The sequence below is a fragment of the Mustela nigripes genome, chromosome 4 (assembly GCF_022355385.1).
Source record: "Mustela nigripes isolate SB6536 chromosome 4, MUSNIG.SB6536, whole genome shotgun sequence".
Classification (NCBI taxonomy): Eukaryota; Metazoa; Chordata; class Mammalia; order Carnivora; family Mustelidae; genus Mustela; species Mustela nigripes.
The window spans coordinates 128,044,835-128,071,539 of NC_081560.1; the positions used below are offsets into that span (position 1 = coordinate 128,044,835).

General features: G+C 45.2%; 1 protein-coding gene across 8 annotated transcripts in view; it reads right to left on the reverse strand.

Annotated features, from left to right (window-relative positions):
* Positions 1 to 15,392: 15,392 nt before the first annotated feature.
* The window catches only part of RHOBTB1 (Rho related BTB domain containing 1), a 122,331-nt gene continuing 111,018 nt past the window's right edge, over positions 15,393 to 26,705 (reverse strand). For all 8 annotated transcript variants that reach the window (XM_059397470.1, XM_059397474.1, XM_059397467.1 and 5 more), the window contains 4 exons: positions 24,011 to 24,161; positions 20,772 to 20,860; positions 18,161 to 18,266; positions 15,393 to 17,604 (listed from right to left, as the gene is read on the reverse strand). In XM_059397470.1, coding sequence (XP_059253453.1) covers positions 17,435 to 17,604; positions 18,161 to 18,266; positions 20,772 to 20,860; positions 24,011 to 24,161 — 516 coding nt within the window. In that variant the 3' untranslated portion in view covers positions 15,393 to 17,434. The remainder of the gene's footprint in view (positions 17,605 to 18,160; positions 18,267 to 20,771; positions 20,861 to 24,010; positions 24,162 to 26,705) is intronic.

Sequence of the window (26,705 nt, forward strand, 5' to 3'; positions counted from 1 at the left end):
GGTCAGAAATCTGAAATGGGTTTCACCAGGTTCAAATCAAGGTGTCAGCGGGGCTTAGTTCCTTCTAGAGGCTCAAGGAAAGAATTCATTTCTGTGCCTTTTTCGTTTTCTAGAGGTCTGCCTGTATTTCTTGCTTCATGATCCCTTCCTTGAGCCTCAAAGCTTACAGCCTGTCCTCTGCCACTCTGTCTTGCATGACTCCGATCTCTGCCTCTCCTTTTCTGACCCTCACCTCTCTGCTTTCCCCTCTAAGGACCCTGAGGATTACATTGGGCTCACCTAGATTGTCTGGGATCGCGTCCTCTTCCTCCTCACAGACTTTCACTTCATCACTTCTGCAAAATCTCCTTTGCTGCGAAAGTAACAAACACGGATCATTTCAGGGGAGTTGGCCATAGATATTTTTGGGAGAGGGGCCTCTTATTATTCTTCCTACAAGGGCCAGCAATTCAGCAGCAATTTACTTTGCAGAGTCAATGGAGAAAGCCCTCGTCAATGCTCAGAAGAGGTTGGTAAGAAGTTCTTGGTAATCGAGGGCACTACCATTACTGGGCGTGTTCGTAAGGGCCACATCCAACTGAATGGGTTTACCATTTCATTTGCACACCAGCCCATTTTATAAACAAGAAAACAGAGGTTGAAAGGGTTGGGGTCTCTTCTCTAGTGGCAGAACCAGTGTTTGAACTCAAGTGTTCAACTCTGGTTGCGAAGCCTCCCCCCGCACCCCCCCGCCAATGCCTTTTATTCAGAGGAAGTTGAGCCTAGAGAGGGACACCTATTTGAAGACTTATCCTCCTCAATGGAATCCATTTACACAAATATTGTTTGACTATTTCTACAGTCGAAAGCTAGCCAGAGTAGAACTTGGCAGTTGCCTTTGGAGTCTCATTACCTAGTGCAGGCAAAGGCTTTGAGACCCCCTTGGGGAGGAAGCCTCTGTGCGCTATGCCCCAGAGACCACCTGGTCTCTGGCCTTGTCTCAAAGCTCCATGGTTTTCATGACAATGTGGCCCAGAAACTCAATGCCCTGCATGGCCTAGCCCAGCCTGACACCCAGCCCAGGGTAGGATTCTCTCAGATAAACAGATGAGTGTATCTTATAGCCTGTAGAGCACTCTGCAAAGTCAGTTCTGGCAGCTTCTGGCATTAGGAATATTGGAAGAATTCAGGAATGATGGAGATCACACTAAATGGCAGGGAAGAGAGAAACACGGTTTGGCAAAATGTGGTCTTGTCCTCAGAGCCTTTGGAAGTGGAATATTCGAGAGCACAAGCAAACTTGGGTGAGGACCCTCCCCGCTGGCATCATGGGCAAGGGGAGAAGCTCCAGGGGCATTGTGGTGAAGATGGTCTCATAGGTCCATAGGAACTGGAGAACATCCCCATATGGTGCCCACTGGAGCAGCCCTGGGAGATCCCAGTGAGCAAACATCCTGGAAGGGGGTAATGATAGAGAAACAAACTTCTGCTTTAATATGAGAAAGAACTTCCAGCAACTAGAGCTGCCCAAGAATGGGATGGATCAACACGGAGAGCAGTGAGTTCCCTGTCTTCAGAAGGACTCAAGGAGAGGTCACATAGAAATCTGTTTGAACACATGGAGAAGGAACATATACTGCAACCTTGAAGTCTCTAGCTTGTGGGTTCAAAGGAGGCCTTATTACCCTTGAGCTTCACATTGGATTGGTTGACCTGTGGAAGTTTCCCAGGTAATTCCTGGGGGTCCCTAGTGTTTCACACAGGCTCACATATGACATCCTAAGTTTTTTTGAATCACCTTGCTTGTTGATGTCATCTGCCTACCGGTTGTTTGAGGCTGGCACCTATACCCATCACTGCGCCTGGGATCCTCCATTATTATGCAGGTGATGGCCACATGTTCTATGCACCAAATGTGCTATATTCCCAAAGGACGGGAAGAAGGCAGCGGGGTGCTGGCAAATGTTTAATCATGGACATGACACACACACACACACACACACACGCACGCACATGTGTGTGTGTGCGCGCACACACACACACACACACACACACAGAGGCACGTGGCTCTTATCTATTTTCTCATTTCTGTGGTATACATACTCCCATACTCATCACAAGCTACCAACTTGTCAGATGGCTTGCAAAAACCTTGAAAAAATTCTACACCCAGGGGTGCCTGGGTGGCTCAGTCATTTAAGCATCTACCTTCAGCTGAGGTCATGATCTCAGGGTCCTGGGATAGAGCCCTGAATCAGGCTCTCTGCTCAGCAGGGAGCCTGCTTCTCCCTTTTTCTCTGTCTCCTGCTCTGCCTACTTGTGTTCTCTTTCTCTTTCTCTCTGTCAAATAAATAAATAAAATCTTAAAAAAAAATAGAAAAGAAAATGTAACACCTCGTTTTCTTCAACTGGTGGGGGTCAGCTCGGGCGCCACTGGCAGAAAGTTTCCATTTTGGTTTGTCGTTCAGAGCCCTTGCTGCTTGTGACCAGATCCTACGCTGAGAGCAGCTGCTTGGTTTCTGCGTGTAGCACTCTCTTCCACCAGGGACCACAGGAAGGGGCAGGCCGGGGGACTACATGCTCTCCGGATCTTCTTCCTCGCCACCCCCCTCCTGCGCTGTATGCTTGAGGACACTTGCAAGAAAACCCTCCTGGCTGTGAGCTTTGGACTCTGTCTGTATTTCCACCTTGTGACCTCGAGGAACTTGACCAAAAGTTAAAACTAAACGGTACGTTTATTTTTACTTATCTTCTAAAAATCAGGACATCAAGCACCATACACCAGATTCCCCAATATGACAGTGCCCGAGGGCATGCTTGCCAGGACCCAGGTGAAGGGGAGTCCCCAGGGGTTCAGAGTCTTCACCCAAAGTGAAAATGCAGACCCCGGGGCTGTGCCGTCCACCACTGTATACAGGAAGTACTGCCTACAGAAATGTTTGGTGTTTGGGAGAGGCTGGGGACCAGCTCTTTCTCCGCCCCTCTGCCTTGGCAGTGTGGAACTTGGGTCACTCTGCTTCCAATCCTCCCATCTCTCCCCTCCGTACACACTGGCATCGACGACTGAGGATATCCTACTTGGTTCGCACCAGTTCCTCCTGAAAGACCAGTGGTTGGTTGACCACGAACGTGCCTTCCTCCCTTCCATCTTCCTAATTTCCCTGTTTGCTGCCGAGACTCTTGAGGGCAGGGCAGAGGTTTTCTGTGTCACTGTTATCCCTCCCAATGAGGTGTTTTTTAAAACAGGGGCGGAGGTGGAGACGTACAGCATCCAGCGCACCTCTCGTGTCTCCAGAGAACAAAGGTGGAGCCCCACTCTGCCAGACTCGGGGCTCATGTGTTACCTATACCTGCAGACTGCGACACTGGTGCACTTTGGATGACTTCAGAGTCCCAGCCCGGTTTAAACTTGAGCCAGCGAGGGAGGTGGAAACGAGACGTGCGTTTCATTCACAGAACCCTGGAAACTGACACTCAGCGGACGCAGTGATAAGACGGCTCTGTAGGTGTGAGAGAAAGCCTGCAGAAACGAACTTGGGTACAGAACGGGGTGGGGGGTTCTCAGAAGCCTGAGAGATTACGAGGGGCAACACGGACAGATAGGTGTGCAAGGCCACGGAAACTGGCCCGAGACTCAGTAGCTCACACCCACTAGATGTGGGCTGGGGTAGGTCACACCCTCAGGTCCTCAGGAGCCTCACGGATACATTTCTCATTTTGAATAATTGAAACTCTCCCTTGTTTCTTTTGTTTCCAGAAGCCTGGAACCAGTCATGAATGTTGTCCTCGTCTTGAGAGATTCACCCACAGTTTTGTGTTAGCTCTGTGGTTCTATTTGTTTTGTTTTTACACTGAGATCTGTGAAGCCACAAATGACGTGGCAGTACAGATGCGTTTCCTTTCTTCTTCTTGAATGACTGTCCATGGTCTCAACACCATTTATTAAAAATCCTGTGTTTTCCCCACCCATGTGGAGCCCAATTTGAATCACAGGGTAAACATACTCCACGTGTGTTTATTTCTGTACTTTCTATTCTGGGCCATTCTCCTGTCTGTTCTTGGACTGGTATTAACTGCTTGAATTGTGAAGGCCCCTTAGATATTTTAATATCCAATAAGGCTCTTCATCTCCTCTTTTTTTCCTCCTGTTTTTAGAACTCTCATGGTATTTTCGTCCGCTTGGGCTGCCATAACAAAAATACCACAGACAGGGTGGCTTATAAACAGAAATTCATTTCTCATGGTTGTGGAGGCTGGAAGTCTGAGATCAAGGTACCAACAGATTGTGCGTCTGGTGGGAGCCCCTTCCTGGCCCATGGCTGTCCTTGCTCTGTGTCCTCACGCGGCAGGAGGGTGGAGGGAACGTTCTGGGGTCTCTTGTCTTGGGGCACTGGTCCCATTCACGGGGTTCCATCCTCATGAGCCTCAAAGGCTTCAGCTCCCAATGCCATCCCATGGTGGGGGGTAGGTTTCCACTTATGAATTTTAGGGGGCAGGGGACAAAAGCATTCGGTACAGAGCACAAGGCCATTGCTGTCTACCTTTGAGGACTTGAGAACATATTTGTCTAAATCCAGTAAACACACAAGCCAATGGAGGGCACACGTGGAATGAGTGAAGAACTGAGGTGGGGCAAGTCCCTGCTCTGGCACTGAGCATAGACATTCTAGAAACTCCGGATGCTCTTTCACGCCTCTGAGTCTGCATTCTCATTTGTAGACCGAGCGTGTGGGTCTGGGGCACAATAGGCAAGGGAGAGGAGTGGCGGAGATGGTCAGGAAGGGAGTTAGGACAGAGACCATTATAATCATCCAGTGTGCTATACAAACTCAAGATACCCTCACACCACCCCGTTGGTATTTCATGTTGACTTTCAGGCACTCTGGTTTCTCCACTGAAAAAGAATATTGAAGTTCAGACCCTCTCTGGGGAGTCTGTGTGAGGAGAATGAGAGAGAGAGAGCATGCCTTTAAAGGGATGTTTCTTACCTGGGAGATCCAACAGGAAAATAGCTGGGCCTCACGGGGCTCAGTAATCTTCAGACAGTTGAAGCTGCTAAAATATGGTGCTGCCCCTCTTGCCATCGTGATGAGCTTGGGTGAGGCGAAGAAAGTTCCTGATGGTTCCATGAGCACGACTTCACGTAGGAGTCAGGCAGGAAAGGCCCTGGCAGTAGTTTCGAGTGTTGAAAATGTCAAATAATAAAGTAAGTGGTGGCAAAGCTTTTCCTCCTTGCTCTGAGCCATGACCTTTTTCCCCCTTTGGGTGTTGAGAATGCTTCATCACCTCTTTATCTCTTCTTTCTCCATCCAGTTAAATGTCAGCTGTGAGAAACCATCCAACTTCCACTCTCGAATATGGTGGCACATGGCAGCAATGGTGTCCCCCATTCCCCATGTTGTTCTTACAAGTTGACCATGATGCTCCTCCCATGGGGTGGTGGAATGTGTGCTCTCTCCACTGGAACTTCCACAGACCTTTTGATTGCCTCGACCAACAGAGTATAGTAGAAGAGACACTACATGACTCCCTAGGCTAAATAAAAAAAAGGCATGTACTTCTTCCTTCTTCTGTAGGGATGCTCACAAGGGTGAGCTGCCATTCTGTGAGAAAGCCCAAACAAGCCCAGGCAGAGAGATGGCATGAAGAAACCCCCCATAGTTGTCCTAGTCAATAGCCTTGCTGAGGTCTTAGTCAAATGCCAGCATTAACCATGCATATGTGAATATAGCTGCCTTCAGATGCTTCCATCCTTGGCTGTTTAGTTTCCCCTGGCTTCCAGGTCATAGCTGATACTCCAAACATTGCGAAGCCATGTTCTCTCCAAATTTATGAGTCACTTAGTTCAAGTCTCTACTTAAATAATACCTCCTTGGAGAGCACTTCTTTGACCCCCTTTGTCTAGAATGTTGTTTTTAAAAATTGAGATATAATTGGCATAGAACATCATATTAGTTTTAGGTATAATGATTCAATATTTGTATGTATGGCTAAATGATCACCTCAATGAATCTAGTTAACATCCATCACCACAAATAGTTACAAAATTTTTTTCTTGTATTGAGAACTTTTAAGATCTACTATCTTAGCAACTTTAAAATACAGAATACAGTATTATTTTTTCTTTTTAAATTTTAAAATTCCACTGTAGTTAACCTACATATTATATTAGTTTTAGGTGTACAGTATAGTGATTCAGAAATTCCATACAACACCCGGTGCTCATCACAAGTGCCCTCCTTCATCCCCATCATGTATTTCACTCATCCCCAGCCCCCACCTCCCCTCTGGTAACCATCAGTTTGTTCTTTATAGTTAAGAGTCTGTTCCTTGGTTTCTCTCTCTTTGCCCTTTGCTTGTTTTTGCTTATTTCTTAAATTTCACATATGGTATTTGTCTTTCTCCAACTGACTTTTTCACTTAGCATAATACTCTCCAGCTCCAACCAAATCATTGCAAACGGCAAGATTTCATTCTTTTTGATGGCCAAGTAATATTCCATTGTGTAAAATGCCTTGTTATTGACTCTTGTCACCATGTTGTCCACAGCATCCCCAGGACTTACCTAGTTTATAGCTGGAAGTTTGTATGTGTTGACCACCTTCACCTATTTTGCCTTTAAATGTTATTATTGATTATTTTCTATCCTCTTCTTTTTTTCTTTATAGCACTTAATCTGGTAAGAATATGTATTTGTTGGTTTCCACTGCAGGCCTCTCACAGTGGAATGTAGGGACGTTGGTATTGGGCAAGTGCCTATACATAATAGATAGTTATCTATGCAACAAATGTTTGTGGAATAAAGCTTGATGATAAATACTAGTTAATTCTCCCAGAGTTGTGTTGGACACTGGTAAGCAGCCCCAGCCTCTCTGCCCTAGAGCCTGGATTGTGGCTCAGAATACATCTTAACACAGTCATTCATTACTGATCTGAATTAGCAGACATTAAGCCTGGTTCCTATACTTGATCTATAGCATTAATCTTGACGTTTATTTATTATTTTATTGTTGTTATTTGGGTATATCCAACCAGACACTAGATACTCTCTGGGGCCACAGACTGAGTCACATATTATTTTTAGCACATAGTAGAAGTTCAAAAATCCTAGATTAATTGCAATATTTGTAATAAGCATCAGATCAACCCTTTGCCGAGGTAGGAGGAGGACTTAATCAGCATGTGATCCTGAGGTTTTCCAAGATAAGAGGTTAATACTTTGCATAGCAGTACAAGAAATTTTGAAGGTTGAATGAAAGGAAACTACTTCCCTGTGAGTACAGTGGACAAAAAAGTCAGTTCTGATGCCAGAGATTTAGGGTTACTAGAATTTGAAAATTTAACCTTTTCACCTAACCCCCCACAAAGCATCCAGACCTTCATTTGCATCATCTGCTTGCTTTTGGTATGATGTGGGGCAAATGGAATTTCTACAGGGCCAGGCCTAGAAGCAGGGTCAGGCTAAGGGTGAGGGAGAAGGGGAATGGAAAAGTGACAGCTGGAATGCATTCCTCCAGACTTGAAGATCAAAGGGACCCAGTTGACAGATTTTTGCTGGGAATGGGTGATCTGTTTTAGGAGAAAGGAGATCTGGGATAATCCTCAACCTGGAAGGCCCTGACGTCCTGGGTGGATTTTGGGTCAAGACATTGTCAATAGAAGCATGCTTTCATGGCTGTCATGTGAGGGCCTCACTCATGCCAAGTGTTTTTAAGACAGGAGAGATATATCCTAATTGGCTATGAATGCAATCATTTTTGCTTCAGGACAAGTGTAATCAAGAAGAACATCCTCTCTGAAACAGCAGATGAATTCCATTTTTTTGGAAAGAGCTAGTTTCAACAGAAATGACCATCACACACACAGACATCATCCATCCCTGTTACGAATACACCTGTCCATCAGAAACAACCCAAACTATGAAAAGAAAACAAAAAGTCATGCCAGTGGGAGGGGCTTGGATATTTACCCCTGCTGTATCTCCTCATTGGTAAGTTACAAGAAGATATACAGATCAATGAAACCATTTTCTTCCCCCACAGAACTGTTGGAATAAAATCAGAACAATGATCCAGGGGGAGACACTGCCTATGGTTGCAGCTGGAAGGGTTCCTTAGCATGTGGGCATTTGTAGGGATGCTCTGTTAAACTCAGGACTCAGGTCTAGATGCCAATGTTTAGGTTAGGCAATGACTTTACCTCAAGTGGGCTCAATAAAAATCAGGTCGTGAATGCTATAAAATCAAGCAGTTGGAATACATCTCTTACATCTCTAGTCTGTGATCCTTTCTCCTAGACTGATTCTGTGTGTGTGTGTGTGTGTATGTGTGTGAGGCTGTGGTGGCGCAGGGGGAGAAGATGGGGATGTTGAGAGAGAATCAGAATTGCTATCCTGGGCCTTTTCCAGAAATTGCTGTAAGTCTATAAAATGCTGTGTGGCAGAAATTTGTTTAGGTTCAAGTAAATAATTATTAAATTTGTTTTGCACAATCTAGGGAAAATTCAATGATGTCCTTTCAAATAAGGTCTTGTGTACATTTTGAGGAGGATGCTTATGTTTGAGATTCTCTAATTTTGGCAAGTTAATCAAGATGAATTTATCTTCTGGTGGTCTTCAAGATGATTTCAGTAGCTTTCTGACACAGAAAAAAGAGGATGTGAAGCTTTTCATCCATATTTACTCTCCAGCCTGTGAAACGCCCATCACATTTTCCAGGTGTTTTTTCCAGAATTTCAAAATAGAGGTTAATGGGCAGATGAGTCTCTTCTCCCCGATACTCTTGGGTACTTCTTACTTTTCTGAGTCTCCCTCCATGACCTCTGTTCTTCTGTTTACCTTTAGCAGCCCGCACCTGTGACTCTCATGGGAGGATTTTCTGTATTCTTCTGGAGCTACTTCCCTCAATTCTCCAATGGTTGACAGCCTTAAATTGCCAGGGGTTTACACTTACCTCCTTCCCCTCCCAAGCCTGGGTCACTTAGCCTTTGCACCATTGCAGGGATAAGAAAGCCAACCCTGAGGTGCAGTTTCTCCTCCAGGCATGCACTGAGATCAGGCTAAGGGTGGGACTACCTGAAACTGTCCCTGCTCAGCTTTGTAGCTCCCTCCTTCCTTCCTCTCTCTTATTGGCGAACTAAGGGCACTTCCTAAGTGAATCACTCCAATGAGAATCTTCATCTCAGGGTCTGCTTCTGGGGAGCCCATTACCTCCCCCACAAGGTAATGTGATAATTAAATGAGATGACTCTATGTAAGCACTTATTATAGTGCTTGGCCATTATATATATATATATATATATATATATATATATATATATATATATATATATGAAAATGTGAATTATTATTATTATGACCCTCACAGCAGTTTTCTGGACTCTGGTAGATTGGTGTCAAGGTTTGGAACATCAACTCAAATGATGGCATTATGATGAAACACTTGAATAAGATTGAAAGAGCATGTGAAAGCTCATCTTAACATACCAAGCCCTCACCGCCCGGGCTGTCTACAGAAATGTAAGCAAAATGAGAGCAACGATAACTAGGAGTACAGAATTTGTTGGGGAGGTAGTCCAAATTATTATTGTCATTAAAGATGGGTAAGCCCACTTCTGTAAGAGTTGAAAATGTCAAATATTTGGCCATTAAGTATGACTACTTGTTTTTAAAGAAATATCTGCAGTTCATAGGGTAAAAGGGCATTGTAGCAGTGGTGATAGTGAAGTCACCGCATCCCAGTGGGGGCAGGGCTGAGGGAGAAATCACAATGGTCTGAACACTCTCCGTCTGATGAACTAAGAGGTGTTGCTTTTGATTTACCATCCAGGGTGGTAGACTAGGAAACTAGGACAAAGGGAATTTTCATATTTGAGTTGATATGTTCCAGAGAATTCAAGAGTCATAAAGAATCTGAAAGTCTCCCAGAACAGTTTGAACAATCTATCCAATTTGTACTAGCACGTTACTCTTTCTTTAGACCTCACGTGACATGAGTGTACATGCCAGATCACTAGGGATTCTTTAAACGCAAAACATCAGGAATGTTGGTGTTCAATGGGCTCTTGAGAAGCCATCTTTTTGACAGAGAGAGAGAGATCACAAGTAGGCAGAAAGAGAAAGGGAAGCAGACTATTCTCTGAGCAGAAAAGCCTGATGCAGGGCTGGATCCCTGGACCCTTGGATCATGACCTGAGCCCAAAGCAGAGGCCTGCCCCATCAAGCCACCCAGGTGCCCCTTGAGATGCCATCTTGTTCCCTTGTCCTTCATGAGGGTCACATGACACAAAATGCCAGAGGCAGAGGGAGATGATGAACTCATCCTAGTATGCAACAACTTCCACCATCCAGAGTGCCTCATTAAACCCCTCCTGTGGCAGGGAGGTAAGCCCCATTTCTTTTTCTGATGGGCCAGAAGATAGCCAGGCTCTGGGCTGGGTTGGAATGTTTTGCCTTTTTTTTTAGTCTTGAGTTATCTGGAGTGAGTCCTAGAATCTGTTTATTATTTTTTTTTTTTTTTTAGATCTCGACCCCAGGGTGTGTGCAAGGTGGTTCGTTGGCATTGCCCCGGAGTGAGAAGTGGCTAGTGTTCCCGTCAGCAGTGGGACTGGAGAGTGAGATGCGGATGCAGCCCCAGGAAGCCCAGGACTGGATGCACAGGGTTCTGTGGCTACAGTGTGCTGATCAGTGCAAATTATGTAATGATCACATGCTTGAAACAACAGTGTATATAAGGACGGCCACACACGTAAAGGCATATATTGAACATATTATGGGACTGGATAATATGGAAGAAGGAGGGCCTTGTAGGGTTGAAGCAGAGCATGCTAAGGCCTCAGAGGCATTGGGGAGCCTGGTTATCTAGACTCTTTGCATCCAAAAAAAAAAAAAAAAAAAGAAAAAATTTGGCTGGAAGGAATGAAAAAGAAAGTGCTCTAAATGAATCAGAGGCTCAGCCAAGTTTGGTCTTGGGGTGGTGCCGCCCTTATTTCACAGAGAAGGGGTGACGCAGGGAGGGGGAAGCTTCTTGGAAAGTTCTACACCCTTGTCCATGCCCCTTCTACCTGTTTTTCCAGCTTTTTTTTTGTTTTGTTTTGTTTTAACTTTCCCATAGCTCTTATTTTCTAATTTTTGTTTTATTCTTATTTTCTAGTTTTTAAATCACTGTTGTAAGGCAGTAAGCAGCTAGTAAGTAAGCAAACACTTGTTTTAAGAAAAATGAGGAAAAATCCACATTGTTCTATCCTTCAACACACAGTGTTGTCCTCCCTCGGATTTCTTACCTCCACGGTCACAGGTTCATAAGACTGAGTGCTTACTATGGGCCAGACACTGTGCCGAGTAACTTAATCTGCACCCAAACCTCAGACTTCCCTTTTAGATGACCAAAATTTAGAGTTTGTGGATCTTTTCACACAAAGGTTAAGCTTAACACCCTCTGGGGAAATACCCATTCTAACCGGAACTACCATGAATCATCCAATCAAAGGGATGTTTCTTTTTATTAGTTTGGGAAGGAATAAAAAGAGATGCCCTAACTTTGGTTGTGTCAACCTTTTTGTTTGTTTATTTATTTGATACACAGAGATCACAAGTAACCAGATCGCAAGTAACAAGCAGAGAGAGAAGGGGAAGCAGGCTCCCTGCTGAGCAGAAAGCCTGATGCGGAGCTCTATCCCAGGACCCTGAGATCATGACCTGAGCCGAAGACAGAGGCTTAACCCACTGAGCCACCCAGGCACCCCTGGTTGTGTCAACCCTAAAAATAAAATAGCCAGTGATTTTATTAGCAAAATGTGTATATTCAGGAATAGCAGAGGACTTGCCATTCAGCACATGCAAGCTCTGAGGAACCACAGGCAATTGGGAGAGACAACGGAAAGGCCAGCTTTTTATAATTTTTAGGAGGAAATTGAAGAGTGTTGTTTTATTTGTTCATTTATTAAAAGATTTATTTATTTTGGGGGAGAGAGAAAGAGAGAGAGAGAGCCCACAGCGGGAGGGGCAGAGGGAGAAGGAGAGAAAATTTCAAGCCGACTCCGCACTGAGCACAGAGCCCAACTCAGGGCTTGATCTCAGGACCCTGAGATTAGGACCTGAGCTGAAACCAAGAGTGCGATGCTTAACTGACGGTGCCACCCAGGTGCCCCTGAAGTGCATTGTTTTAAACCATAGTTCATTGGAGAACATGCATTTAAGGTTGTGATGTTTTCTCATTGGCTGCAGGTGGGAGGTTAGTGGGTTGTTGCTGGGACACAGAGGGAACGTCCTTGTTTTTCTTAAAGGGGACAGATGAAATTCCCATGTTAGAAATGTCCTCTTGCCAAGATAATTCTTTCTGTTGTTTATGCAGGTTGCACCCCTGCTTCCCGACTCCATTTTATTTTTATTTTTTTAATTTAAATTCAATGAATTGACATATAGTGTATTATTAGTTTCCGAAGTAGAGTTCAGTGATTTCATCAGTTGCATACAACACCCAGTGCTCATTCTATCAAGGGCTTTTCTTAATGTTATTAAGTTACATTATGACCCAGTTAACCCTTTCCCCCAACCCACTCCCCTCCATCATTCCTCAGTTTGTTTCCTACGGTTAAGAGTCTTTTATAGTTTTTCTCCCTCTCTGATTACATCGTTTTATTTTTCCCTCCCTTCCTCTATGCTCCTCTTTTTTAACTTTATGAGTGAAATCATGTAATTGTCTTTCTCTGATTGACTTGTTTCGCTTAGCACAATTCTATTTCCATCCATGTTGCTGCAAATGGCAAGATTTCATTTTTTGATGGCTAACATTCCATTGTGTGTCTGTGTGTTTATCACATCTTCTTTATCCATTCATCCAGACTCCCATTTTAAATGAGGTTTCCTTTATTTATTTTCACAGTGGGTGTCTGAGCAGAGAGAAGTGAATCAAAAGTCCTTTCTTCATCGATTGCTTGCAAAGTCTAACTGTTTCAGTCTTTGGGGTTGAGAATGTATTCAGACTCAGAGAATTGAAATATTCCTTCCATGGGGCCCCATTTGGGTACCACCTTTACATCTACATTCTACTGGATATCGAGTCACCAAGATGGTGTGGTCCTAGAAACATTAGTGAGCAACAGGAACTATGGCCGACAAGTCACTTCATGTCTCCCACCATTGTTTCTACCGCTTTCATGTCTGTGGTTGTACAACTGCATGATTGACTGGTTTCCACTCAAGAATTATTTCCATATTTTGACTATAGTCTGAAGATATCTAATTGATGAGGCGCCTGCACAGGAGCTCAGTGAAAAACCATGCATCTAAGTTGCCTAAGTAAAAACACACAATTTAAAGGTGTTTTCAGCACAAGAGAGAATTTTCAAACCTAGGCAGATGGAATCAGCACAGCTTTTCCAGAAGTGTTGCCTTTTCAGGTCACAATACCTTTTCCTGTTGCATACATTATCTGCTTTTTTTTTTTTTTTTTTTTTTTTAAGTAGGCTTCAGGCTGGGAGCCCAATGTGGGACTTGAACTCATGACCCTGAGGTCAAGACCTGAGCCAAAATCAAGAGTTGGACACTTCGCCAACTGAGTCACCCAGGGGCCCTTACATTGCCTGCCTTCTAATTGGAAATTTAAGAGAGCGAAGTCTTCCTCTGAAAATAAGTCATGAGAGATGAAATAATGTCAGAACTTAGCATTTTTTGAGATGGAGAGGAGAAGGGAGTTGAGGTAAATTGGAAGGGAAGGTGAACCATGAGAGACTATGGACTCTGAAAAACAATCTGAGGGTTTTGAAGGGGTGAGGGGGTGGGAGCTTGGGGGAACCAGGTGGTGGGTATTAGAGAGGGCACGGATTGCATGGAGCACTGAGTGTGGTGCAAAAACAATGAATACTGTTACATTGAAAAGAAATAATAAAAAAAAAAGAACAGCATTGGAAGAAAGATACTACGTCTGTGTCTCAGAGTGCTTAATGCAACCTCTATCTTTGGTCAGTTGTCTTTCTCTGTTTTTCTTTCTTCCTTTTTTTAAAAATTGTCCTTAGCTTTTTTTTGTTTCCTCTTTGTTGCTTCTGTTGTGTTGCTTCTTCCTTCTTTGCCCATACAACACAAACACATTCTCCTTGGCTAACTTTATATTTTTAATGCAATGGTCACATTAAAAAAAAAATTATTTGTTTGAAAGACAGAGATCACAAGTAGGCAGAGAGGCAGGCAGAGGGAGAGGAAGGGAAGCAGGCTCCCTGCTGAGCAGAGAGCCCAATGTGGGGCTCAATCCCAGGACCCTGGGATCATGACTTGAGCCGAAGGCAGAGGCTTTAACCCACTGAGCCACCCAGGTACCCCTGGTCACATTCTTTTAAGAAAAGAGGAGTTACTGCTACTTGCTCACTCATATCCAATTAGGGTATTTGATTAAATAAATACCCAATTCAAGAACAAACCTGGTAAATCTTGTTTGCTGAACAGCATTTATTTCTGAAATGCTGTGCTCACAGAATAGTTTCCAAACTCAGGATTCACTTAATTTTTTCCTCTGACTAGTAGAAGTGAATATCACAATGATGAAATTCAACTGAGACACCATGCAAATGGGAGCAAGTGTGAAAAATATTTTTAGAAACATTGGGTTCTTGTTTCTGAATGTCCATTAAGAAAATACTTGAGTTAACTTGAAACCAGTAGGACTTATGGTTTCTCTAATGCCAGTGTAGGGTTGTTGAAACTTTTGATGATTTGGCAGGCATTGCTCTGGGAGAAATTTAGACCAGTGTTTTCTATAGGTAAGACTCCACCGGTACGCGTTATGTAAATGGTGCCGTGATCTGGACCACCAAACCTCCAAAAGATGTGGGAAGGCATTGGAAATCTCACAGTCTTTTCTCTGCTGTTATTTTGTATAAATGTCGACCCCCTTCCATGGAGTTTTGGGAATATGCCACTCAGAAGAGTGCCCCCGTGAGGTCTGCTTGGAGACCCTTCTTCCCCCTGAGTTTGGGTAAACATTATGCGACCTAGAAGTCCAAAAATTGATTTCCCCAAAACCTTTCTTAGATCTGCTTCGAAAAAAAAGATCGACTTCATGAGCCCACGATGCAACCTTTCACATCATTGCTGGCAGAAAGGTCCAAAATCAAGATTATAATAAGTCTTTTCGGCTATGGACGTCATTTCTGTTTCTTCCAATGTTCTACCATAGCTAGTGACATAACTCTATTATCCACGAGCAAGAAGCCAGAACCCTCATGTATATGGTGGCGCTGGAAACTCTACTGGCAGTACTGAAAACAGAGATGACAGTCACTGATGCTGCCTTGTTATGGAAGCATACATAGCCCCCATGACCCAGCACCTTTATGGTTTTGACAGTTTTGAGAAAAAGCTATTTAAGTCACGCGCATGGTATCTTGGTAGTCCTTAAAAAAAAAAAAAAAAAGAGGAGGCATTTTATAGCTAAACAATTTTATTGGCTTTTTGGGAAATAAAAAAACACGACACAAACCACCATGGTTAAAGGCCATAATCAGCATCAACCAAATGAACCAGCCACTTGGTTACAGTAGCTGATAACAAACACTAGGTGGATATTATTGCTTATACCCCAGGTTCATTTATGTGTCCATTCTGTTTTGGCAAGATTACAATCACATGGGAACTTTGGTTGTATAAATTCAACTCTGACCACTCACTAAAAAATCAACTTCTACCATTTTATGAAGGGATATATGTCAATTCTTCCCAAGTCTTGACATTTATCCTCTCATTCTGTCCCCTTTCTCCTTCTGCTAACGATTTACAATCCTACTGATCAAAACTTAAAGTAGCATTTACAACCATCCACTTCTACTCCACTGCCCTCTCCTTTGTCGTGAGAGGGTGAGGCATTCCTGTGCCACTCCAGACTCTTGGGTCTGGTGTGTAGCCACTGCCAGTAATAAACGCCCATCTGTCATCTGGATAGATTTTCAAATGCATATGGTTGTCGACATTGGGGTTTGGACTCAGCTGTCTCTTTTCCAACTTCTGTAAGCTAGGGAAAAAAAAATCAACAGCCTTTAGCATCAGTAGGTTGACCTCCCCACAAAATCGGCCCCGTCCCCGCCATGCCACATCCCACGGCAGGCGCGGCGCTGTAGCCTTAAAATGTTCCGCGTGAGTGCTGTAACCTTTTAATGTACAGAGAAGCAATGACTGACTGCCTCTCCCAAGCTCCCCTGCTCGGTACTTTCTATTTTAACACTGAAAACTCCGAACGACAAAGGGTCAGGACTCACTCACAATAGCACCATTTCCTAGACTCTTGGAATAAGATTCCTGTCCGCGCTGGAGAATGCAGGGACTGCAGACGACCCGGCCTCCAGCTTTGCGCCTTCACAGGCCCCGCTGACCTTCAGCGGGAGTGGGTGGTCTGCCTCAGCCTACTGCTACAGTGGCCTGGATTTTTCCCTGGGAAGAGTTAAAAACGCGTGTCTTACAAAGTGAAGTTGGCTGCAGGTGAGGGACCTGAGGAAGCCTGTTTCCGGAGTGAGATGTGACGGGCCTGCAGATGACGGGCCGAAGGCCGGGGATCCCTCCCCTTGCCCATCTCAGTTCAAGTCTTTGAAGAATTTGCACACAGAAGCACGGCAAGATCCAGGAACACGGAGAGACGCAAACCCTCCCGCAGCCACCCAGACACCAATGCTCTTAGGTTCGCTCTTGTGTTCAGGTCCATTGGTGGGTTTGCCCTGGCTAATGCTGGGATTGAATGAGCCCTTCTCATGATTATAAAGATTATCCGTTTGAATCTGGACATTTGAAACAACAGAAGACTCCGTATTACTATATTTTACATGGCACAGAGAACCATATAATTACTAGCACTTACACGGCAAATACTGTAAAATACACATTCTTGGAGTTGACTTGGTAATTACACCAGTGTTAGTCGGCAGAACAAAGATTAAACGCTCTCTAACTTGCGCTTGGGGGAATTTCATTCCAGCCCTGTACTTTGCAACGAGAGGATAACCCTCTAATTATGCAATAATGCCTGGTGGTCATGTGGGCAAAGAGGATCACAGGGCGAACTTCATGGTTAATTTGTGGCCCGTAAAATAAAGTAATACATAGTATTTTCATTTCAACAAAATACAAGAGATCATATAAAAATATTTTCCAATTTGGACTCTGAAACATGAAAGCTGGATTTTTTTTTCCTTTGTATAAAAAGAAACGGAATAACGGACTAAAGTTTATTAAGCCTTCTAACAAAAAAATATACATATGAGTTTAAGGAATGCAGTGAGCATCAACTTCCCTTTTTTGTCCAGGCTCATTGGTGGGGAGCTCGTGCTTTGATCCCAGCAAAGTTATAAATGCACAACAGTGGAGGGAGATCAGTGCCTGAAACCTGAACTACGACTTATCGCTAATAATACGACTAACTTTACAGTAGTGCCTTTAAAAGTGGTGTGTCAAATTACTGATTTTTGTCTCTCTTGCTCCTCATGCGACCGCTGGAGACGAATTCCAGAAGCACCACTTTCGTCTCGAGTGATGTTTATTTAGTGCAATATCTTCCTTCTCACGTTCCCTTTTCACACGCTGGTAGTGGTCTTCTTCCTTCAGATACCACACCGGCGGCCAGCGGTGCCGCTCAAAGTATTCCTGGTTGTCTGGGGAAGAAGGAAAAGGATGCAGATGGTGAGGCCTGCTGTTGGTTGAGGGCTTCTATGTTCTAGGTTCTGTGCCCCAGGCTTCTCATTTATGCTCCCATGTACATCCCCCCCAAGAAGCCAGTGTGTGGGGGTTAGGGATCAGGGACAGGACCATTTGCAGATTGTGACACTCAGATTTCAAGAGTTAGAATCATTTGCCCGAAGTAGCTGGGCACCGAGAACCTGAACCCAGGACCACTTGGTTTCTAAGCGGAAGCCTGCTCCTCTCCAGGGCTCCCTAGACAAGGGAGAGCCCACCACTTCCACATGCTCTGCGGCAGGGAACCCTGGATCCCACTCCACCCAAACCTCCCAAGCACGAAGTTTGTCAAAGAGAATCCCCACCCCACAATTTCGGTGTCATGTCACAGGCAAGGGATGGCCAGCCAATCACAGGGACTTCTCCTGGAGCTGCCTGCTGCCTGGACACCTGCTCAGGGGCATGGGGAGGTAGGTGGTCAACCTTTCAGTCAGAGGCAATGAGACCCGGACCAGTGGGCACCCGCGGTCTCACCTGCAGATTTTGATTTGATCTCCTTGCGGAACTTGGAACACACACTGTTGTAGTTTGTGCAGATGTGGTGCAGACACCAGGCGGCCAACTGGTGGGCGTTGTGGAACTACAGGGAAGTGACCAAAAAGGGGGTCAAACTCTACTTTCTAAAATGGGCCTGCAGAGAAATCATCAGCCCCCCAGGGGTGACAGAGATAAAGGGCACGGGCAACTGATTCAGCAAACCTCTTGTTTTGACTATCGTGTTAATGACTTTGGCTATGGCGCCAATGCCAGCCCAATATAGCACTTGGCACCCCCCTTCCTCACTCCTGTGACAGGTGCACCAAAAATAATCACCGTATCAGATCAAGAGCTGAAAGAACCCCTCGCCTCCCAGCCTCCCCCACCGCTGGCCCGAGAGTGATACATGACTGGCCTCTGGAAGGTGCCAGCCGGCCCCAGGGCACCCACACGGACTCTGGTTAAGGAAGCCACGTGGAGCGCTCTGTGTGGCAGGTCAGAGCTTGCCTTGCTGGGGCCAAAGACCCGAAAGAGGAGACTGAGGAATGTGTGACTGTCCTGTACCTGTCCTTTGGTTACATAAGAAGAGCGGGTGGTGTGGGCAGGGGGGCAGGGACCCGACTCACCACGTCGTCTCCTTTCTGAGCAGATGCTCGGGGGGGAGGGAGCAGCTGAGGGAGTTGTGACCAAAACAGACTTGGTGCTCAAAATGCCACAGTCACCTCCCCAGTCCTCCCTAGATTTGGCAAGTCTCCCCCACCCCACCCCACGCTCTGTCTGTGTCCTCAGCTATCCATTCCGTTTGTGGGTCTTGGGGTTTCTTTCATCAAGCGAAACCTTGAAACCTTACAGGGTGCTTCCTCGGAGGCCCACATCTCAGCTGTGAACAAAGGCCCATATAAAAGCAGTCCTCAGAAAATAATTCAAGAAACTCTGAGAGTTGCAACCCCAACATTACGGATCATTTTTGCTGGTGCTTCCAGCTTAGGACTCTTGAGATCAGATTTCTTTCTGAAAGTAAGACTCGGGCACTGGTGTCCTGAAGGCGGCTTGGACCTGCCCAAGAGCGTCAATGGTGCCCATTTCTTCCCTACCCCGAGGCCGGCAATTTCATGTTGTTCAAATCGGCCAGGCCGGCGTATTTATACCATGGACACTGGAAAATGCGACAGATTGGGTTCCACCTGTCCGCACGCTGATGGTTAAATAAACCCGGCATGCTAGCAGGTGAGGGTCTCGCAGAGGCTCCATCCTGAACTCTTCCTGCCGAGGCTTGTCAGGGTGGGGGACCCAGAGCAAACACACACCTGCAAATCACAATCTCAAGTCCATCGGCCCTAGATGCAATGCTGGGTCATTTCATTTTCCTGCAGGAGCAGTACTCACGGGAGACAGCACAAGTCATAAACTGTGCCCGGGACCTGTTTCGAGACTGTCACCTCTATAAGGCTGTTTTTCCTGTTGGATTTTAATAATGTGGACTTCTTTCTATTTCTCTTCCTGTCTATGATTGCCTTAAGGGCAGAGAATCTGCCATTTATAGCCACCTGTCCTTTTGTCTCGGGCGGTGCCGGACACAAGAGGGAGAAAACAACCAAAACTTGTTGTGTAAGTCCGAACCAGCGGGTTGCTGTTAAGTCCGATTCTGCCTTTTCCCCGTTTCAGTCTGAACTGTTCCTGGGGCCACAGAAGGAATAACAACTTGGCCTGCTACGTGCCTCTCTCCTCTCTCTGAAGCCACCTCCCCTCCCTTGATTGACAAAGATCCATTCAAATCACCTGATCTAAGGCTTAGTAAACCAAGGCCCTAACAGAGAGGGAGCAAAGAAAAAAAAAAAAAACCAAACCCAGTGGGCTGAAAAGAGGACTGAAGAATGTTTTCTTCGTTCCTTCCGAGTGTAAACTCATCGTCAGTAAGTCTATGCCAGGAACGAAGCACCCTGCACGTGTGAGGGGTTCTACTCTTCCCCGCTTTTCTTGAACATTGTCTCCCACTTGATTCTCAAGATAATCTGTAAGGCTGATAGGATGTGAATTATCATCCTCACTCCTTATAGATAAGGAAACTGAGGCAGAGTTTAGCTTCATACTTTGAGTAGGTTATTTGTGACAAAGCTGAAGTCGGATCTTGGGGCCCCTCTGGAAGAGTGCAAGTATTTACGGGAATTATGGAATCACCATATTGATACTAACAAATACTGATTTTGGAAAACCCCAGGAGAACTGCAGTGAGAGGTGGGGCATTACAGGGCTTCATGGAGTTCTAGAAACCATCTGATCTTGGTCAATATGTGTCCAAGAATTCAAACAAGGAGAGAGAGAACCTTCCCCTATCATGCCCCAAGTTGTTCTTCCACATGTGAAGCTGGTGCCTCGGGGGACAATGGGGCTGGCGTGGGGTAGGGTCCGTGTTGTTTTCTCAAACGAGGCCCAGCAGGGGGAATGGTGCATGAAACGTGAAACTCTCAGATCTTCTCAGTGTACACAGGGCCCTCTGTGACTCAGTGGTGACATCTTTATTTAGACAGATGCAACCACGGAATGTTTCATCAGCATTAAATGAACTGGTTGAACACACTTAAAAGGTGAAAGGCAAATTGTTACAAACCTGGGCCAATTCCAAATACGAGAGCACTTCCCCGTCAATGCCCACGCCACTCATCGCGGCCTTGGTCAGCTCCTGGACAGCATACTGCTCTGGGGAAGAGAGGGAACAGGAGAAAGTTGAACCATACCCTTGCAAGCCAGACATCTCACCTAGACAGTCTCGTCCGGGACCACCTAAGAGGAGAAGAACATGTGACACGGCTCTGGGCAGTCACACCTGAACGGAACTCAGGGCCCATTGTGCCGGGGGCCTTTCAGCATGGGTAGTTCTGGTCTTGGGCCACTGCGCTGACGACTCTGGGACACTTGTTGGCACTTCTGGAATAGCCGGACTCCTGCAGACCTTCATTGTCTAGTATGGTGACTACCGGCCAGATGAGCAGACTGAAACTCACATTAAAACTGAATAAAACTAAAAAGTCACACCCTCAGCCATACTAGTCACACTGAAGTGCTCAACAGCCACACCTGTATTGCGCAACACAGACACAGAACATCTCCATCATTGCAGAAAGTTCTGTTGGCTAGTGTTGCTTTAGACAGTCCATCCAGTGCCTTCTTAGAATCCTCTAGACTCTCCAGCATCTTCCCACTTGATGGTTTTCCCACTCGTATCACTCCAATTCTCAATAGACTCTAAGAGTGGAAGGACTGAGTGACAGGAATGAATCCATATGGGGAATTAACAAAATGTGAACGCAGATGTCTTTCTCAACAGCTGCAGATGGGTGACATATTGTTCAGCCTGTTAGATTCTAAAGACTGGGGTGGGGGGTGGGGAGGGCGAGCGGGGAGCTTTCGACAGGAAGTAACAAAAATCTAGCTGGGAGAGCCACTTCTGCCTGGGAGCTGTGCCCAGGACTTCTAAGCTGAATTTAAACTGTGGTTCTGAGACAGAGTGGTCTCCTGCCTCTGGGACTGACGCATGTGGGTACAGCCTAGGCCCACGTTCCTAGCTCCTTGAGGTCGAGGCACTCTTTTCATTTCTAGCATTCTTTTTTTTTTTTAAAGATTTTATTTATTTATTTGACAGAGAGAGATTACAAGTAGGCAGACAGGCAGGCAGAGAGAGAGAGGAGGAAGCAGGCTCCCTGCTGAGCAGAGAGCCCGATGCGGGACTCGATCCCAGGACCCTGAGATCATGACCTGAGCCGAAGGCAGCGGCTTAACCCACTGAGCCACCCAGGCGCCCCATTTCTAGCATTCTGTCTGTTCTTCTCATCCAGTAAACTGTCCTGACCCTGCTTACCTTCTGTTCTACGTGCTTGGGTCAATATAATATCTAGATGGGAACCGTTTCTTGGGCTCAGCTTTCGTCTGCTGGATTGACAAAGAACTACTGGGAACTACATTTTCCGAAGAAGAAGGCATCAGGCTTTTTGATTCTAGGTAACAGCAACATTATTTCTTGATAGTCACCTAACACGTTGGCTTGCAATGCATTTTTACCCTAGAAACTGATGTTTTAAAAACCATGTTCTGAATACTTGATACTTGCCCAACATTTTAAATGATGACAGGGATCATCTTAGGCAGCTGTGTATGTAACCACAGCAGTAGTAACGGCTTTTAATAACAAAAGAAAACAGCCATGGAAGTCTGCAGTTCACCCCAGAACCTCTCCTTCATCCAGTTCCTTTCACAGAGGTCAGTCCTGCGTTTTCCTCACCTTTACTTCATGGTTAAGCAAAAACGGCATGAGCTCAAGATTAATCACAAGACCTGCTCAACACATTTGGTTCCAAATTGTTTTGGGCAATTAAGAAAAAAAAAAAAAAATCAGGGGCGCCTGGGTGGGCTTAGTTGGTTAAGCAAGTGCCTTCAGCTCAGGTCATGATCCCGGAGTCCTGGGATCGAGTCCCACATTGGGCTCCCTGTTCGGCGGAGAGTCTGCTTCTCCCTCTGACCTCTCCCCTCTCATGCTCTGTTTCATTCTCTCTCTCTCTCTCTCAAATAAATAAATAATTAAAAAAAATCAATTTCATCCTCAAAGGATAACCCTTAAACACTGGAGAGTCAAACGGATCAGAACCTCTACTTGAACAGTAGTGCCTCGACGAGCTCTTTCTGTCTTTCTAACCAGTGGGGGAAGAAGTGAGGCAGGGAGAGGACTTGGGTCTCCAGCCGGACGAGCGTAGCAGAAACCTGGAGTCTGGAGAAATACATTCCTTTTTAAGGACACTACCGGAAAGTCAAGTGTTGAAAGACCAGTCGGTTTGTTCAAACATTCATTTTCATTCACTTGTGATTCGACAGGTGTTTATTGGGAAGCTAATACGCTCAGGCACTTTGCTGTGGGTGGGGACAGGTAGGCCAGTGACCAAAACTGCCACTATTTCTGCTTTCATGGCTAGAAGGAGTCAGCTAATGTAGTGACAAACACCCAGCCTGCTAACTGAGCCCTCTTGTGAAGGAAGCTGAAGGCTGACATTTAAGAAACAGGTACGTGAAGAATACACACGTATCCTTTGCAGACCTGCTTCAGCCTAACAACTGAACAAATCCAGAAAGGATGCATAGGATTTCTGAGAAGGGAAGCCAAGTCCCCCCTTTCTTCTTTCTCCCAAAATGCTCTTGACAATGTCAGAACATTTTCTAAAATAGCTTAAAAAAAAGAAAAAAAAACCCACTTACATAATGCTTACTAGGTGCCAGACACTGTTCCGAGAACTTTATATATATCTTAACTCCTTAATCTTTGTAACAACTCTATGGGAGAATAACATGATCCCCATGCGAGAGAGCGAGAGCAGACACAGAGTGGTGAAGCGTGAAGCCATCCAGCCGGTAAACGGCGGAGTCGGGATCCGAACCCGGGCAGTCTGGTTCGGCAGCCTACGTTCTCCACGACGGTCTCCTTCTGCTCTTCTGAAAGACTGTGTCTGAGCACCCAGCAGAGGAATAACATGGACACAGTAGTTTTATTTCCAATCCCACGGCCCACAAATGAGGCAGAGAGCACAGAGCGTGGGTCTCCAGGGCAGGGACCACGCATCACTCCTCTTGATAACTGTGTCCCCCCTACAGGGTCTACCACAAAGAGGTGCTTAAGAAACATTTGTGGAATTGAACTGGGCTGTCTGATAACATTTGATCAATTTATATCACCCTGCACAGGACAATCCTATATTGGGTGATAAAAATTTAATTTTTATTCCCCGGAAATGTTATTTTTGCCTAAATGTGATTTTGATAAATTTGACAGTCAGACCCTGCATGGCCCCGAGTCCTCACACTTACCTGCAAGTGCAACCAAGTGTGGCAGGCAGAATCTGTTAGCCAAGGCAATTAACTCCAGTGGGTCCAGGTCCAAATTAGGTGACAACTGCTTGGTATAAAGATAATCCAAGACCGCTTGCATTGACATCTTGTTTATGTTCGGGAGATACACCTGTAATGTTATTTGAGAAGCTCAGCTCTGCTGAAGAAAGCGGTGGGGGCATTTCCAGGCTCTACTGCTTATAAATATCCCAACCTTACAATCTGGTATCAGCAAGTCTGGGACACCTGCTTTGAGGCTGCGCGTCGAAGTCCTTCGCTATTTACTGCTTTAAACATAACAGTTTGATTTGTAGATGACAAAGGAGTGGGGCTGCCCGACAAAGCCTGATTTGGAATTTTTAAATGGCTATTTGGACTCATAAATCAGACAAATGGGCTGTAAATGTATGATGACATTATGGGCTCTCCTTGCCAAGTACCTTCTAATACCCTATTGTGGGGAAAGAAATCTCCTAGCAACATGACAGGTGAGGGGGAGCTGCCGACCATACTGTTGCTGACACACGAGAGAGCCCAGCTCTCCAAGATGTCAAAACACGGGCTGAGCAACCCTAGTTGCCACAGTGACTGGCTTGAGTCCAACGTTCTATCAGTATGTGCAAACACAGTATACACACTTCATTATTTTTCCTATGGCACAACTGCATGGATTCAAAATGACTGGAACATTATCGGGTTATCAGTAGATTCAGAGAATCTGTAGAACTCCTTGCCTGGCACATGCGGGGAAGGGTTGGTTGGGACTGGTAAACTCTCCTTTGTAGGAGTCACCTAACTCGAGACCTCCTGAGCACCTGTAGTTCTCGCCAATACAGGTACCCTCTAGAGTGTGCTAGAGTGCCGGGGTGAGGGATCTTAGCAGCGAGGACTCAAAGGAACCCCACAGACGTGTCCTGGTATAGTACAGAACAGCCCCATTGCCACTGACTCCTGGCATCACGATGATGATAAAAATTAACCTTAATGGAAGGCCTCCTACACACGAGGTACTGTGCCAAGCTTCCCACACACAGTATCTACTCGGATCCTGATTTTCTCCCTAGGAGAAAAAACTATTATTTTTGCCATCTTACAGGGAAGGAAATTGAGGTTCATGGAGGGTAACGAAGGTCATGAAGCTGGTAAGTGACTGGGAGGTGAACCTAGGGAGTGTAATTCTAAGGTCTCTGCTCAGGACTGCTGTGTCATACAAGAAACCCTTCATGGCAAGGAAGCAAAGGTTTGGGTCACGGTATAATAAAGTACCATATCTCACTAACAGTTCTTAAGAACTAGACTTCTATGTTCAAAAGGATGAACAGTTACTAGCTGCCTATTGCTGGTACTTAATAAACCTCTATATACCATATGAAGATATATGAGTATATCTCTTTTACACATGATTATATCTACATTATATATCTAATCTTTCTCTTTACATATATATTACCTGCACAATCTACATGGGGCTTTTGGCCAATGCTTTCTTGGGCCGTGGTTCCAGGTTCATTTAAGCTATGATGACCTACATTATCCTCCTGCATAGTCACCAGCCACCTCAGAGGGAACATCCTGGCAGACCGAGCTTTCTCTTAATGTATCAAAGGGAAGGCCCCCCCTACCCCACCCTAAACCTCCCAGAATTAGTAAGAAAATTGCACATCCACTCCCTTTCATAGTCAAAGAGAACAATTATGATCTGGTACATAAGCTGCAGGGGTTATAACCATCAAAGATCTGACAAGTGTCATCATTTCAAGTTTCTAGCACAGTCTTGACAATAGATACAACCTGGCAAGAAGTAACTGTTACTGAGGCTACTTGAAAACAAAGAAGCCATTGTATTGTAATTAATTGCTGTTCCAGTGACTCTAACATCAGTTACCAGTCACACTTGTGCATATGCTTACGTACATATACGTCGACACCTGCGTTTATCTTATACAGCTCAGATCTGGATTAGTACAGTTTTATAGACAGTTGAAGTTGTGAAACTTTAAAATCTGGACCATTTTGATAGCGAAAAGTATATACATTTTACAAAGTCCTAAGTGCTATAAAGTATTAGTGATCGTAAATATAAACAGTTTCAGAGCTTTCTGTGAACACCCGCTCTCCACTATGGGGATGTCTGCTGTTTTGGAAAATAGTGGCTTGGAAAGGGAAGAGCCTGGGGTAGGCCCTGGGGTTTGTCACTAGGATGGGTGTGACCTCTGACAAATCAGTCGCCCTCTCTGATCCTCAGTCTCCTCATATGTTATCTGGGGGAGGGGGGATTTGGAAGCAGTGACACCTACAGTTTTTTCTTCTTCATCGAGACTCTGGATTTTGAAGATACCTGGACTACCTTAGCGTTCTTTGGTAAGAGTGTGTTCTAAGTCACGACAAAATGAACATCCTAAGTGAGAAGAAATTATTCCTGGCAGCAGGAGATGACAGATTCCTGTAAGCAGCCTCGCCCTGATACTTCCCAATGTCATCAGCGTGTTCTGACGTTTGTAGTCATCCATGACCTGCTCTTTCCTTCTTGCATAACATGATGCTAACAGTTTTTCTGAAGCGATGGCTTTGTTGGGCAAATAATGGTTGGGATCCTCAGAGAGAATAAGAATAAACTAAAACCATGTTCAGAACCTGCACCTTTTTCTCTCATTTTTTAAAAAAAGACTGTTTC